The sequence below is a fragment of the Nyctereutes procyonoides genome, unplaced genomic scaffold (genome assembly GCF_905146905.1).
Source record: "Nyctereutes procyonoides isolate TBG_1078 unplaced genomic scaffold, NYPRO_anot_genome, whole genome shotgun sequence".
Lineage (NCBI taxonomy): Eukaryota > Metazoa > Chordata > Mammalia > Carnivora > Canidae > Nyctereutes > Nyctereutes procyonoides.
Window position 1 is genome coordinate 5,999,164 of NW_026575160.1, and position 13,223 is coordinate 6,012,386.

A 13,223-nucleotide genomic window follows, 5' to 3' on the forward strand; every position below is an offset into this window, starting at 1 on the left:
AAAACCTAGAGTTAAATAATCCAACTGCTAGAGATAAATTCAACTGCTGAGATAAAAATCCTAGGAAGCCAGAGACTTTGTCTGTTTTATTCTGTGTTCACTTTATCTACAGTGCTATCTCACATGGCGAAATAATGTATTGAACATTGGAGACACTCAATAGATATTGATTTACTGATTCCTCTTTCAGGGTCAAAATACTGTAAGTAGGTGCCTAGAGAAAGGCAACATGAGATGCACATAACGGTTTCCTCTTTACTTCTTAAAGTTCTGCAAAAGAATATAAAGTAAGGAGCCCTTTTTACCTTCTAAATCCCCAAGCTACTTAATGCTAATACCAAAAATATGCAATAAATATCCCAAATATATAGGTGGACAATGAGATTATATAAATTACTTCACTGGTCCCATCTATGCTAAGCAGTGTACAGCTCATTATCAGTAATGCAAAAAACACACCAAAATCACTAAGTATTTCTCTAAAAGAGCACTGGATTGGTTACTATGTCTTTAATTCAAGTAAAAGATTCACCATTTCATTTGTTGTGAAATTCAGCAAGTCACATCACTTCCCTGGGTTTGTTTTCTCTAAGGACATTTAGAGCTTTAAGAATCCATGATTGTATTACCTGAATACCCATTGTAGCATGTGCAACACACACACACACACACACACACACGGACGTATTACATGGAAAACTGATAACTGGTTAGTAAATCAAAATATCTAACCAAAAGAGGGAATCATGAATATATGTCATTTTAACTTAAATCATATAAATCTTTCAATATAAGACTAAGACCTTTTATTTGACTAAGGTTTTGCCAAGTGATATTAATGCAGCTTTTGTCACATTACAACACTGCAACAGTTATGGTGGCCAGTTTCTTTTCAATGGCATGACAACTAAAGACATTTGTGAACAAATCTGAATGAAGAGTCCTTCAGGACTTTACACCAATATTTCATCTGCACACCTGATTGTTTCTGCACATCTGACTCAACTGCAATCTATTTAGCAACTAGCTTGAGTAAAATTTCAAAACCAATGACTTAGTTTTTATAGAAACTACTTTGCCATTCACGTACTTCTTCCAACTATGTAGGAATAAATGAAATGATGATTATAATAAAAAGTATAACTGGTATACATGGGTTCAGAAACAAATACAACTTTTTTTACCATGCTTGGTCAACTTTCTCCTCTAAATCACACATGTTCAACTCACACCATGGACCAAGTGCATCAGATTTTCTGGGGGCAGGACCCAGAAACCTAAAGCTCAAAAGATGGGAACAGAAGTGGACAGAAGTGCTACAAAGTAGTTTCTTCACCTAGCTTTAATGCCAGGTACATGAGTCTGTATGCGTGTGTCTTCCACAGGGAATGGAGAATACTGGCTAACTGAAGTAATTAAGAGAACTGCTACTACAGTAGTGAATCGGAACCATGGCAAAAGTAGCTTAAAATTTTGTTGACGATAACCACAGACAAAAGTAGAGGTTAATTAAGCAATATGTTGTAATTTTAAAGGATTAAGAGGCCATCCTTAAAACAAGTCTTAATGAATGTAAATCAAACAAGAGAAAAAAAGGATATAGGAATGTACAAAAGAAGAGTGAGCATGGAATGTGCAAGGATCATCATGTAGTAGACTTACCTGACTAAAGACATGGGTAGCTGTTTAGCAGTAAACGGAATCTTCCCATTCTTGGCAGAATACTTTTCCTACAAAAGGTCTTTTATATCAAAATGATAACAGTAAAAACTGACTTCTCATAGAAACAATCCTATAATAAATGTTATGTTCCTGACATCACGCTATTTTTTCTCAGAAATGACTAAGACCGTATTTGAAAACAGTAAGAATGGCACAGTACACTGCATAGTGTAGATATGTAGACATATACGCACACGTACATATTTAAAGACTTTTTAAAGATATATTAATCAATAAAGGAAATAACCAATCACATAAATTTATAATAATATGTATTAATTTCCTAGGAGTTCATTTTCTATGTAAAAATTAGGCATTTTTAAAAATCTCTACTGTAGTAAAATTCCTAGGTTTTCTGGATATATTTTAATAAGCAAGCATCTTTGAGAATTTTTTATTTTTTTTTTTTGTCTGCTAAAGAATCCCTTCTTCCTTTAGCCATTGTATCAGGCAGTAACCTTCCCCCTAACAATTCATTATTAGAAAGGATATACTCTGTAAAATACATAAACCTTGTTTCCATTCTTCAGGAGACTTTGAGGGAACACTTAGTTACAGTGTCATGTTTCAGCCTGAAATTGAATTCAAGCATATTTTTAGGCACAGGAATGTTGTGAGGGAAAAAAATAAGATTGTAAAGTAAGTAATAGATGAAACTTTTTTTCCACAACATTCCTGAAGTTACATGAAATTTTCTATTGCTCTCTACCATAATCCTCAAATACATATGGAAAATTCCTCTTTTATAAGAGCTAAATTAGCAACCACGTAAGGAAATAAGCCTTACTCCCTGGTGATTAAAAACCTGTCTGGTCCCTTGACTGGCTGCACCTCTTCCCAGTTGGGGGAGAAAATAAAAGTGGAAGAGCCAAATACGCACCTCTCTTTTCTAGTTCCACATTCAGTGACTTCCTGGAGACAGCTTAAAATCAACCATGGTGGAAATATTTACACTTCAGAAAACTTACAGTAGACTTCTAAAACTACAAATTTATTGTTTTCTGCATTCTGTAAGGATAGCATCATCTGGATAATCAAATAAAAATTTTTAAATTTTCACTAATATATGATTTAACCATCAAGAAAAGATTAGTCTACTAAATGTCTCTTAATGTCTGAAGTCAAGCACAGAAATATAACAAATGTTATATTTATTTCTGACCATATAGAAATATAATACAAGGTATAAAAGCTTTATTATCATCCTATTCTAAAACCTCTTACTAGTAAAACAATAGACTAGAGAAGTACTTTAATTCCTAAGTAAATTAAATCTAATTAGCAACATCAGACACTATAAAAAACAACTCCCCAAATGGTATTCAAAATGTAAGGTGTGACAGAATATGTGAGTGCGTGTTTTGAGGACAAGCTATGACTAGAAAAATTAAAAAAAAAAAAAAAAAAAAAAAAGAAAAACCAAGGTTAGTACCAACCTCACCAGGGAGTCCTAGTATTTTAGAATTTCAAGGGATCTGAAATAATTACAAGTTCCTATCACCGCAGAGTCAGACTTTACTCATTCTAGATTACATAGCTAGTGACATCAAGGTTTTGCTTAAAAAAATAAATCAAGGTTCTTAATTTTCAATCCAGTGTTTTCTTTACTGTACCTTAACGAGAACACAAAATCTCCTGACTCTTTAAGTTATAAACAAATTGGAAAAATGGAGAAAAATTTTAGGTATGCAGTTTTATATAACCATATTAAAGGAAATGGTATTTAGTGAACTATAACACTAGATAAGGAGTCCAGTTCTACATCCTGTGCTCCAATGCTTCAGAAGTTAAAGATCCAGATGTTCTAAAGGACGTGGATCTCAGAATACAATGAACAACTAAGAGAAACACACATAAAGCACACTCACCTAGTTTAGAGGTTGAGTGTAAAGAACAGAGAGCTGGAAGCCTTAATCAATCTACAGGAAAGGAAAAAAAAAATAAACAACCTAGAGCTAAGTGTGCATCCCCTTAGGTATAGTGTTAAGAATTAAAAAATTCAAGTAATGCTTAACTATTTTAATAAACAAAACTGCTAGTAAAATGTACCTGACAAATGAAACATTCCTAGACCCAACATTAAAATGTATTAAAATTCTGTGGGGAAAAAAGTAACATGCAAAAGTCATAAATGGGAATTCAATCAACAAGAATTTGACTATTCACTATTTCATCACATACAAAAAAACCTGTATTAAGCATTAGTTTCCAGATCACCATCCAAAGAAATAAAGGGATAGTGGCTGCCTATACAAAACACGTCATCTACAGTTGAAAAAGATGATTCTTATGCGTTCATAAGCAAAAAAAAAAAAGGCAGAGCAACAAGAGAATTAATTTAGTTTAAAAAACGCCATCCTCGGTATCTTTATTGCTCACTACCAAATGTTTCTGTCTCTGGCTATAAAAGTAATACATTCTCATTTTGTAAAGTGTAACTTCCTTCTTTTGATTTTCAGCATCAGTTATAATCAGCCATGAATCCACAATCCAAAGATCAGTTAATATTTTAGCATATTAAAAAAATATATATTTTAGCATATTTCCCATTAGTTTCTTTGCTTTGCATACATATTTACAGGTTTTTATTACATAGCTAAAATCATACACTATTTTGCATGATTTTTATTCTAATATATTTCCTATCTGTTTAACAATACTTCCTAAACTTAATGACTACAAAACTATTTCAGGGATCAGAAAACTTGTTCTCTAATGAGCCAAAGAGCAACTATTTTAGGCTTTGCAACTACACTATCTGGGTCACAATTAGTCCACTCTGCCATTGTGGTACAAAAGCAGCCATGGACAAAAATACAAACAAATCAGTGTGACTGTCCAATAAAATTCTATTTACAAAAACTGCCTATAATACCCTCCATTTAATAATAAAATTACAAATAACCTAATTTAAAAATGGGGAAAAGATCTGAATAGACATTCTCTAAAGAAGCTATATAAATGACTCAAGCATATGAAAAGATGCTCAATATCATTACCTATCGGGGAAATGCAAATTAAAACCATAAGGAAATGCCAGTTTACACCCACTAGGATGGCAGTAACTCAAAAGACAGATTCAAAAAATCATGGGGCACCTGGCTGGTTAAGTCAGAAGAACATGTGACTCTTGATCTCAAGGTCATGAGTTCAAGCCCCATGTGGGGTACAGAGATTACTTAAATAAATAAAACTTGAAGAAAAAAAGATAAAAGCAAGTATAAGTAAGGATGTGGAGAAAATGGAAGCATCGTAATATAGTGTTGGTGAGAATATGCAGCTACCTTGAAAATCAATTTGCAGAGGATCCCTGGGTGGCTCAGTGGTTTAGCGCCTGCCTTTGGCCCAGGGCGCGATCCTGGAGTCCCGGGATCGAGTCCCATGTTGGGCTCCTGGTAGGGAGCCTGCTTCTCCCTCCTCCTGTGTGTCTCTGCCTCTTTCTGTCTCTCTATGTCTATCATAAATAAATAAATAAATCTTTAAAAAAAAAAAAAAGAAAATCAATTTGCAGTTCTTCAAAAATTAAAGAGTGACAAGACATAGAAATTCTATTCCTATATTTCTAAAAGAAATGAAAACATTTTGCCATTTACAAGGAAAACTTGTAACGTGACAAGAGTGTACAACTTTACTGTTGCAAATGTCCATTATTTGAATTGTGCCTGCGTTTTGGACAAGTCTAGAAACAGATGATCTATTACTTCTATAGCAAAAAGTTATAAGAAAAATGGTTAAACTTTCAGAACATATCCCCCATCGTTGCAAAAAGAGTGCTATCATTAGTATTACAACCATTGCATGTACTAGGAACCTACATAACCATACTTCCTCCTCCTATGGGAAAACCCATTATATCTCCTTCCTGCTAACCTTGGGGCTAAGGAGAACAGAGATGTAGGAACACAGTTGCCACATTTCACACCTATGATCAAGGTTCCTTGATCACTTGTATTTCCTTGTGGCTTCTACCACACTAATCTTATCCCTTTCTCAGAACTTTGCTCTTTTCTACTATATCCTTCATCCCTTTCTCTATCCCACATATCCATTCTTGAAGATCAGCTTTAACCTCAATCCACATGAGGTCTTCCTCGGTTATTCTGGTCCATTTTACCTCTATATAAAAACTGCTCTCAGTACCACACAAATGACTACTTTATTTCTCTCCATTTTAGGTGTTTTAATTTTATCTCCACCTGCTCCTTCCCCTCGAAACAAAACAAATTAAGACAAAGAATCTGTGTATATATCCTAGGAAGGTAATAAATAACAAAAATAGTAACAACCAAGTTAACATTCACTGAACATTTCTTGTGATGTTCTATATGCACTACTCCTTTATATAAACATTACAACAACCCCATGGGATACTTAACCCATTTACTGATGCAGAGATTGAGACATAGAAGGTCAAGTAACTTGCTCAAAATACCAATCATTGGCCGACAAATACTTCAGGAAATGCTTCTTGGACATCATCTCATTTGCCCCTCACAATTGTTAAGTTTGTTACAAGTATTAATATTATTATTTTATGCATATATTAAGAAATTTTAAGTATGTTATAACTCAATGGTACAGATAGAATTATAATATATATTTCCCAGGACTCTGTCCTGTATCATAATACCGTATTTGAAGGAGAAATAAAAATACAAAGGTGGTATCAGATTCAACGCCTAACGTTGCAGCCTAGTTCACACCCAGGTTCTATGACAGAGAAATCAAGAGTGTTCTATGAAGGTTTCCATCCCTAAACTGCTACTAGAGTAACAGGTACTGGGATCCTGGGTAGCTCAGAGATCAAGTCCCACACTTCTCCCTCTGCCTATGTCTCTTGTCTCTCTCTTGTGTCTCTCATGAATAAATAAATAAAATCTTTGAAAAAAAATAGAGTAACAGGTACTAAAAATGTTAACACAAAGTGTTATCATTACAAAGTACTCTCTCACTCGTGATGTCATTTAAACCTAATAACCTGACAAGAAGATATGGGTTATCACCAGACTCTAAGAATTTATGTGTCTTGCACATTCAAAACCATACAGCCTAATAATAGCACTAAAACTCAAAACTCAGGACTTCAGACTCTAAGTCTATCTTTTCTTCCTGTTATAACTCAAAATTAACATTTCATTTCATGCTGATACTCTGCTCAGCGTAATGAATAAATATGAACACTAGAGCTGAGTGGTTCTAAATCTTTTCTGAATTGATAGGCCCTTTTTAAAATGAAATCTGTAACCACCTGATAGGGAAAAAAACAATTCTATATATACTTTTAGGACTTCATGGGCCCCTATACAAGACTGTGACTTGAAGGACAAAGGCAATAATAACTTAGCGCACTTGTTTTATGTTCGAGCATACACAACAGTCAGCACTGAACAACTGAAGTAGTACTCAAATAATTGTAAAAAGACCTAATTTTCTCGATACTAGCAAAGAAAACAGTCACTGGAGACTCTGTAAGACGTACCTTTTAGTCGCAATAGAAAAAACCAACACAGAACAAAAATAAAGTCATTCATAGAGATAGCACAATCGCTGAGCCTTACTGAATGCAAGGGGCTTCACTTCATGTCATTTTTAGCCTGAAAACAGCCTCAAAAGTAACTTTGTTACTGTGAACCTTTTATGAATGAGTAAACTAAGGCTCAAAAGAGGCTGATTAATTTGTCCAAAAACTTAAGGTCCATGAGAAAGCAAAGATATAAATTCAGAACAGTCTAGGATGGAAGAAACCTGACTCTCTTCCTGCAATCACTTAAATATTCAGCTTTATAGTGTACAATGTTACAAAGGGGGGCGGAGAACAGAACAATTACATGAAGTGTAAAGAGAAGGTGGTTTGGGGGATCAAAAACAGGGAGAGCATTGCAATGAAAGGTAAAAAAAAAAAAAAAGGTAGGAAAATTAAGATGAAAAATCTAATTCTGACTGTCCCAATTCACTGGATAGTCTTGGACTAACCATTTAATACCTCTGGACCTTTTCTGTTGTGAAATTATAAATGCTGGGGAGCATTAAAAACTTATTTCTAAATTCCTTCACAATTTCAAAACATTTTCATAATTATTCTCATACATCAGGGATCTTGTTTTACACGCTGTAGTATCTGCAGCACCTGGCTGGTACAAAGGAGGCATAAAATATTAGCTGAATGGACAGATGAATTTGATGCCAACAATAACCCTGTGAGGAACAGGGCAAGTATTATTATGCTCAATTGACATGTGAGAAAAACCAAGATTCAAAATGTTTAAAATATATGCCCATGGTTTCATAGCTAACTAGTAAAGCAGGATGCAAACTGAAGTCTCCTAATTACTAGTTCAAAGTTCTTTCCAGGACTAAGATTTGTTGTATTTCAATATATATTTAGGCAGCCAGACACATCAATAATGAATGCCTATTCCCTTCTTTTTTTTTTTTATTCCCATCTTTCAAAAGGAAAAAAAGTCATATAGGATGATGTTATTATAGAAAGTAGACAATGACTGAATGGAAGAGTTATCTGAAAGAATGAATACCTAATACTCAATAATGTTATATATATGAAATAAAGGAGATAAAATCCTAGTTCTGAACTTTGATTACACTTTATTTTCTGTGTTCCATAGAAAATTACAAGTGACACTCGTAATTAAGGCTGGCTACTCTGCAAACATCTCTGTTAATACTAAGGGAGAAGGAGCTCAAATCTATCTCTACAAGTTAGGTTATTATTCAAATCATAAACATTACTGCAGGTCTCCCCAATGACCTGAGGTTGAGGAACTAACCTCCTACTCTAAAGTTTAGGATTAACTGAGTTACGGATGAAAAGTCCTGACAGGTAGCATGAGCTAGAAATATCTATGTGCACAGAGATGAAAATACATTAAAAGCCTCAGGGCAAAGCTCTATTGTCCAAGACTCTCAGAAGTACAAGACTGTATTTCAAGAACCTAAGTGGGAAAAAATGCGGTTGGCTGAAAAACAACACCTTCAGATTTGAAAGCATACTCATGGCCAGGCCACACAGCTTCCTGTTTCGAGGCTGTAGACTAGCAGGGAAATATTTTAATCAAAAAAAAAAAAAAAAAAGAAGAAAGAAGAAAGAAGAAAGAAGAAGAAGAAGAAGAAGAAGAAGAAGAAATTTCAAATTCATCTAAATATAAAATCCTTTCTCTCAAAAATAAGTCATTTCTGTATATGAAACGGCCACCCAAGAAAATCAAGTAGTTTAAATATAATGAATGCTATGGACCAAAATATTTTCTTATAGAGGAGGTAGTATAAAAGTGGGTTTTGTAAAGTAGGAATTTTAGTATATTTCACAAAAATTTCTTAGAGCAAATTCATCAAAATACACTTCCTTCTCAAAATAAATAAACTGAAAAGTCTCCAATGATTTATGCTCCTTTGGTTTCCTCTCCCCCTGAGAGGACTTCTATAAGAAGATATGTGTCAAAAGTAAAAGAATAGTTTTACTGAAACTATTTTTATGGCATTCTAATAAAACAGTATCTGAGTAAGAGGTGAAAGATGTATTCTCAGTAAATGAGCTGAAAGTCACATGATTGGACCCTGAGGAAGAAACTGACATTCAGACTGAGAGAACAGAGTTTAACCAAGATAAACATTTTGTAAATGTAAAGGTTAAATTAAAAGAAGTACAGATTTTTAGAGCTCTAGTTCTTTAATCTGAGTTATCTCACAATAATCCACTGTTCTACTTACCTTTAAATAACTAATTTTCCTCTTCCATTTAAAAGTCATTTTCCTTACTGGTATAAACAACGTATTTAAATTTTTCTGCATCAGTGACCTTACCTAGTAGCAAACTGAATGAGTGCATTTTGAAGAGTCTGCCTAATTTCAAGAAGAAAAGATTCATCATCACTTAGTGTGTAATACCAATACTGGACATAGTCCCTCAAGGAAAACTGGATAACCTAAAACAAAATATTGGGGAAAAAATACAACTTTTTAGGATCTATAAAGTATCAGCGGCAAATGAAAACCTGAAAGGATTATTTACCAATTTATATTTACTCTCCACATACTAAATTATGATTTAAAAAACTGCCTTTATTACAAAAATATCAATATGCTAAAAAGCCATTTCAAAAAATTTTTAAATTATTTTGGTGTCCCAATTTTTTAAAAATTAAAGAGTTATCTTTGGTCAACTCCCACCCCAATTCAGGTTAAAGACAGAGGTTGCAAAAAAATAAATTTTCAGTGCTATATTATAATGAAGAGTTTTAATTAGCTTGATGGAATGAGGTTCAAAATAATGCCAATTGACCTTAATTCTCAAAAAGAAACCATTTTTCCAAAATCATACCATCAGAATTCTTGTAGTCAAATTACAAAAAAAAGACACAGGAGTTCACTTAATTCTAATACCTTTGATACTGCCAATAATAGTAAATCAGTCAATAGACAGTAAGTGATACAACTTAATGGATATTATTTTTGAAAATCAGATAAACTAAATATGGGTTTATCTATAAAAGAAGTGTTAGAATTTTAAAGAACACATAATAATCACATAATCAAACATCAATAAAAATATCGAGGAAAAATAATTACCTTAATTCTAATTTTTAATATTTTTAATCAAATCAGGTATATTCTTTTTTTAAAAAAATGTCTTATTCGCCAAAACACTAAGCTTGTTCATCAGCTAAAGAGCATTTAACTTTAAAATAATTAGAAACATTGCAAATATGTCAGCAAAAACATTTTTCTAAATGCAAATTCAAACAAAAGGCTTTAATATTACCTCTTCATTATAAATGATTTCATAAATAAGGCAGCATCTTTAAGTACAGAATCCAAGAACAGCATTATAATGAATTTCCAACATACCACATAAATAGTAAAAATTATTTCCTGGTATTTTCAAAAGAAATACACCTTACAACACAATATAAGGAATTCAAATACCACATACGAAAACTCACTTGCTGGAGAGGTTCATCAATTATATTGGCACCTGTCAATCTTCTATCAATCTTTATAGTCCTGGCTTCTCGTTTCATTTCTTCTAAGCACTTTAAGGAAATCACAATATTTTATTGCACTGTTTCCTAATTTAAAAATCTCTATAGTTTACTTCTAACTTGCTACTCCTCTGTCATCTTTAAGTCCATCAGTAATCTTATTTCTCAAGGCTCTGGTACAAACCAAACACTATATCTCTAATCCAACCAGACGTCCAGAAAAAAAATCTACTGTTATCCTCAAAAATATTAAAAATCGGCAAATATTATTTAGATTGTGAGAAATTTTGAAGTAGGAAAGGCTTCAAATTTCTATTTTTCCTAAAATTTGCATTCCTCTTAAGATCTAACGCTACAAAAGTTTTCAAAGTAACCTTTTAAAGTGCATTTTCTAAGCATGATCAGAAAGTCTCTCATAAATTTATAGTGAGCACTAGTAAGTTATAGGAAAATCTACCAAGCCATATATAGATGACCATACTATCATCACTTCACAGAACAAAACTCTGACATTTTACATTCCTTTACTCTATTTACCTTAGGAATCCCAGTTGATGTTGGAGGAAGAAATGAGTGTTCACACTGCTCTAGGTACTTCTCTGAGTTTGTTTTTCCAAACAGGAGAGTCACCACAAAACCCCTGAGGAAGAAAAACTTTAATTATAGATACAAAAACAAAATTTTATTATAACTTAACACACCTATTCATCAAATATATTTTTCAGATTTAACAGTTGATTTATCACTCACCAAAAAATCCGCTTTTGACTTTGGCAAGCAAGGCAAGTAACTGGCAGTTTTGTTATGTTCTAAAGTTTAAAACAACCATAAGCATTTTGTGAATTTATACAAGAAAGCCTTTCAAAGTTTTCATATAATACATTTCATAGGGATCCCTGGGTGGCGCAGCGGTTTGGCGCCTGCCTTTGGCCCAGGGCGCGATCCTGGAGACCCGGGATCGAATCCCACGTCGGGCTCCCGGTGCATGGAGCCTGCTTCTCCCTCTGCCTGTGTCTCTGCCTCTCTCTCTCTCTCTCTCTCTCTGTGACTATCATAAATAAATAAAATAATAATAATAATAATAATAATACATTTCATAAAGAATCCCAGGCGGGCAGCCCGGGTGGCTCAGTGGTTTAGCGCCACCTTCAGCCCAGGACATGACCCCGGGATCCCGGGATCGAGTCCCGCGTCGGGCTCCCTGCATGGAGCCTGCTTCTCCCTCTGCCTGTGTCTCTGCCTCTCTCTGTATCTCTCATGAATAAGTAAATAAAATCTTTAAAAAAAAAAAAGAATCCCAGGCAACAAGTTTAAACTTTAGGAAAATCAGCCCTCACTAAATAAGTAGGCTAGTTAACCAAGGATAAAGACAAATAGGATCTAAATCTAAAGCTAAAGTCACACATTTCTATAGTTCTATTAAGTAAGTAACATGAGATAATAATATAACTTGCCACTATAAAAACAGAATAAATAAATAAAAGCTATGGAAGAAAAAGAAGAGAACAGTTTATAATCAGGGAATTTAAAAATACATATAAATACATCCTAACGGCTATTTTTAAAACAATTATAGACTTGAGGTAAGATAAAAACTGGTTTAGAACTGCTTTATTTTAACTACTCACTAAATGCTACCAGTATTTCCTGTATTTAAAATTTACCGGTTAAATCTAAGCACCACTAAGTAGCTAAGAAATCCATAATAGAAAAATATAAAATTCTAACTTTATAATAATCTCATAGTAATCTTACAATGATTCAAACGCTGTTGTGACAAGAAGGGAACTATGAAAAATAAAATATGGGTCAGCTTCAACTACTAAAAAGGAAGATTCTCAAAGTCCTCTGCTTTTTGTGGCGATCTGCTTTTTAGTGCAAGCACCACAAAAGCTGAAAGACAAGTTGAGAAAACAGAGTCAAAATCAGCCCATGCATCAATCCTGTTTTAGTTTTTTTAAAAAAGCTGGCCTTGGAATTGTCAATAAAGTTCACCTGTCTTGCATCTGATATTCTTACTAATAATCAAGTTGGCCCTATATTTAAGTTTTATCTCATGATAAGCACATTTACAGACACAATTAAATGCTTATATTAACAATGTATTTCTAAAATTATTATCATGAAACAGACTGATAAAACAGTAACATCTGTCTAAGGTATAATGGTAGGAAGTAAGCTAAGGAATGGTCTAATCTTACAAAGAACCTAATAGTTTCAGCTTTAAGGATTAAATAAAAACAGGTGCTACAAATGACTGCAACACCCAAAATAACAGAATTCCATTAAATAACCCATAATACAGTATGAATAGTATCCCAAAATAACAAAAAAAAATCTCTAAGTGATTTTCCTTCCAAATTATCTCTATATTAGAAAACATGGAATTAGTTTTGACAATCAGCACAATATATACATTATCAACACTGTAGATGGTTAACTGCAGAACTTTAAAAAAAAAAAAGGTGGTTTCCATAGGAAAATGTATTAATTCATCTCAAACTT

At 33.3% G+C, this 13,223-nt stretch overlaps 1 protein-coding gene across 9 annotated transcripts in view; it reads right to left on the bottom strand.

The window, feature by feature from the left end:
- Positions 1–13,223, bottom strand: part of SNX13 (sorting nexin 13) — a 116,909-nt gene that overhangs the window by 59,784 nt on the left and 43,902 nt on the right. For 6 of the 9 annotated variants that reach the window (XM_055314527.1, XM_055314526.1, XM_055314529.1 and 3 more), the window contains exons 3-5: positions 11,256–11,358; positions 10,680–10,769; positions 9,541–9,662 (exon numbers count right to left, since the gene is read on the bottom strand). In XM_055314527.1, coding sequence (XP_055170502.1) covers positions 9,541–9,662; positions 10,680–10,769; positions 11,256–11,358 — 315 coding nt within the window. Of the gene's footprint in view, positions 1–1,662; positions 1,867–9,535; positions 9,663–10,679; positions 10,770–11,255; positions 11,359–13,223 lie in introns of those variants that run through there. The other 3 variants (XM_055314535.1, XM_055314530.1, XM_055314534.1) reach the window with 3 other exon arrangements.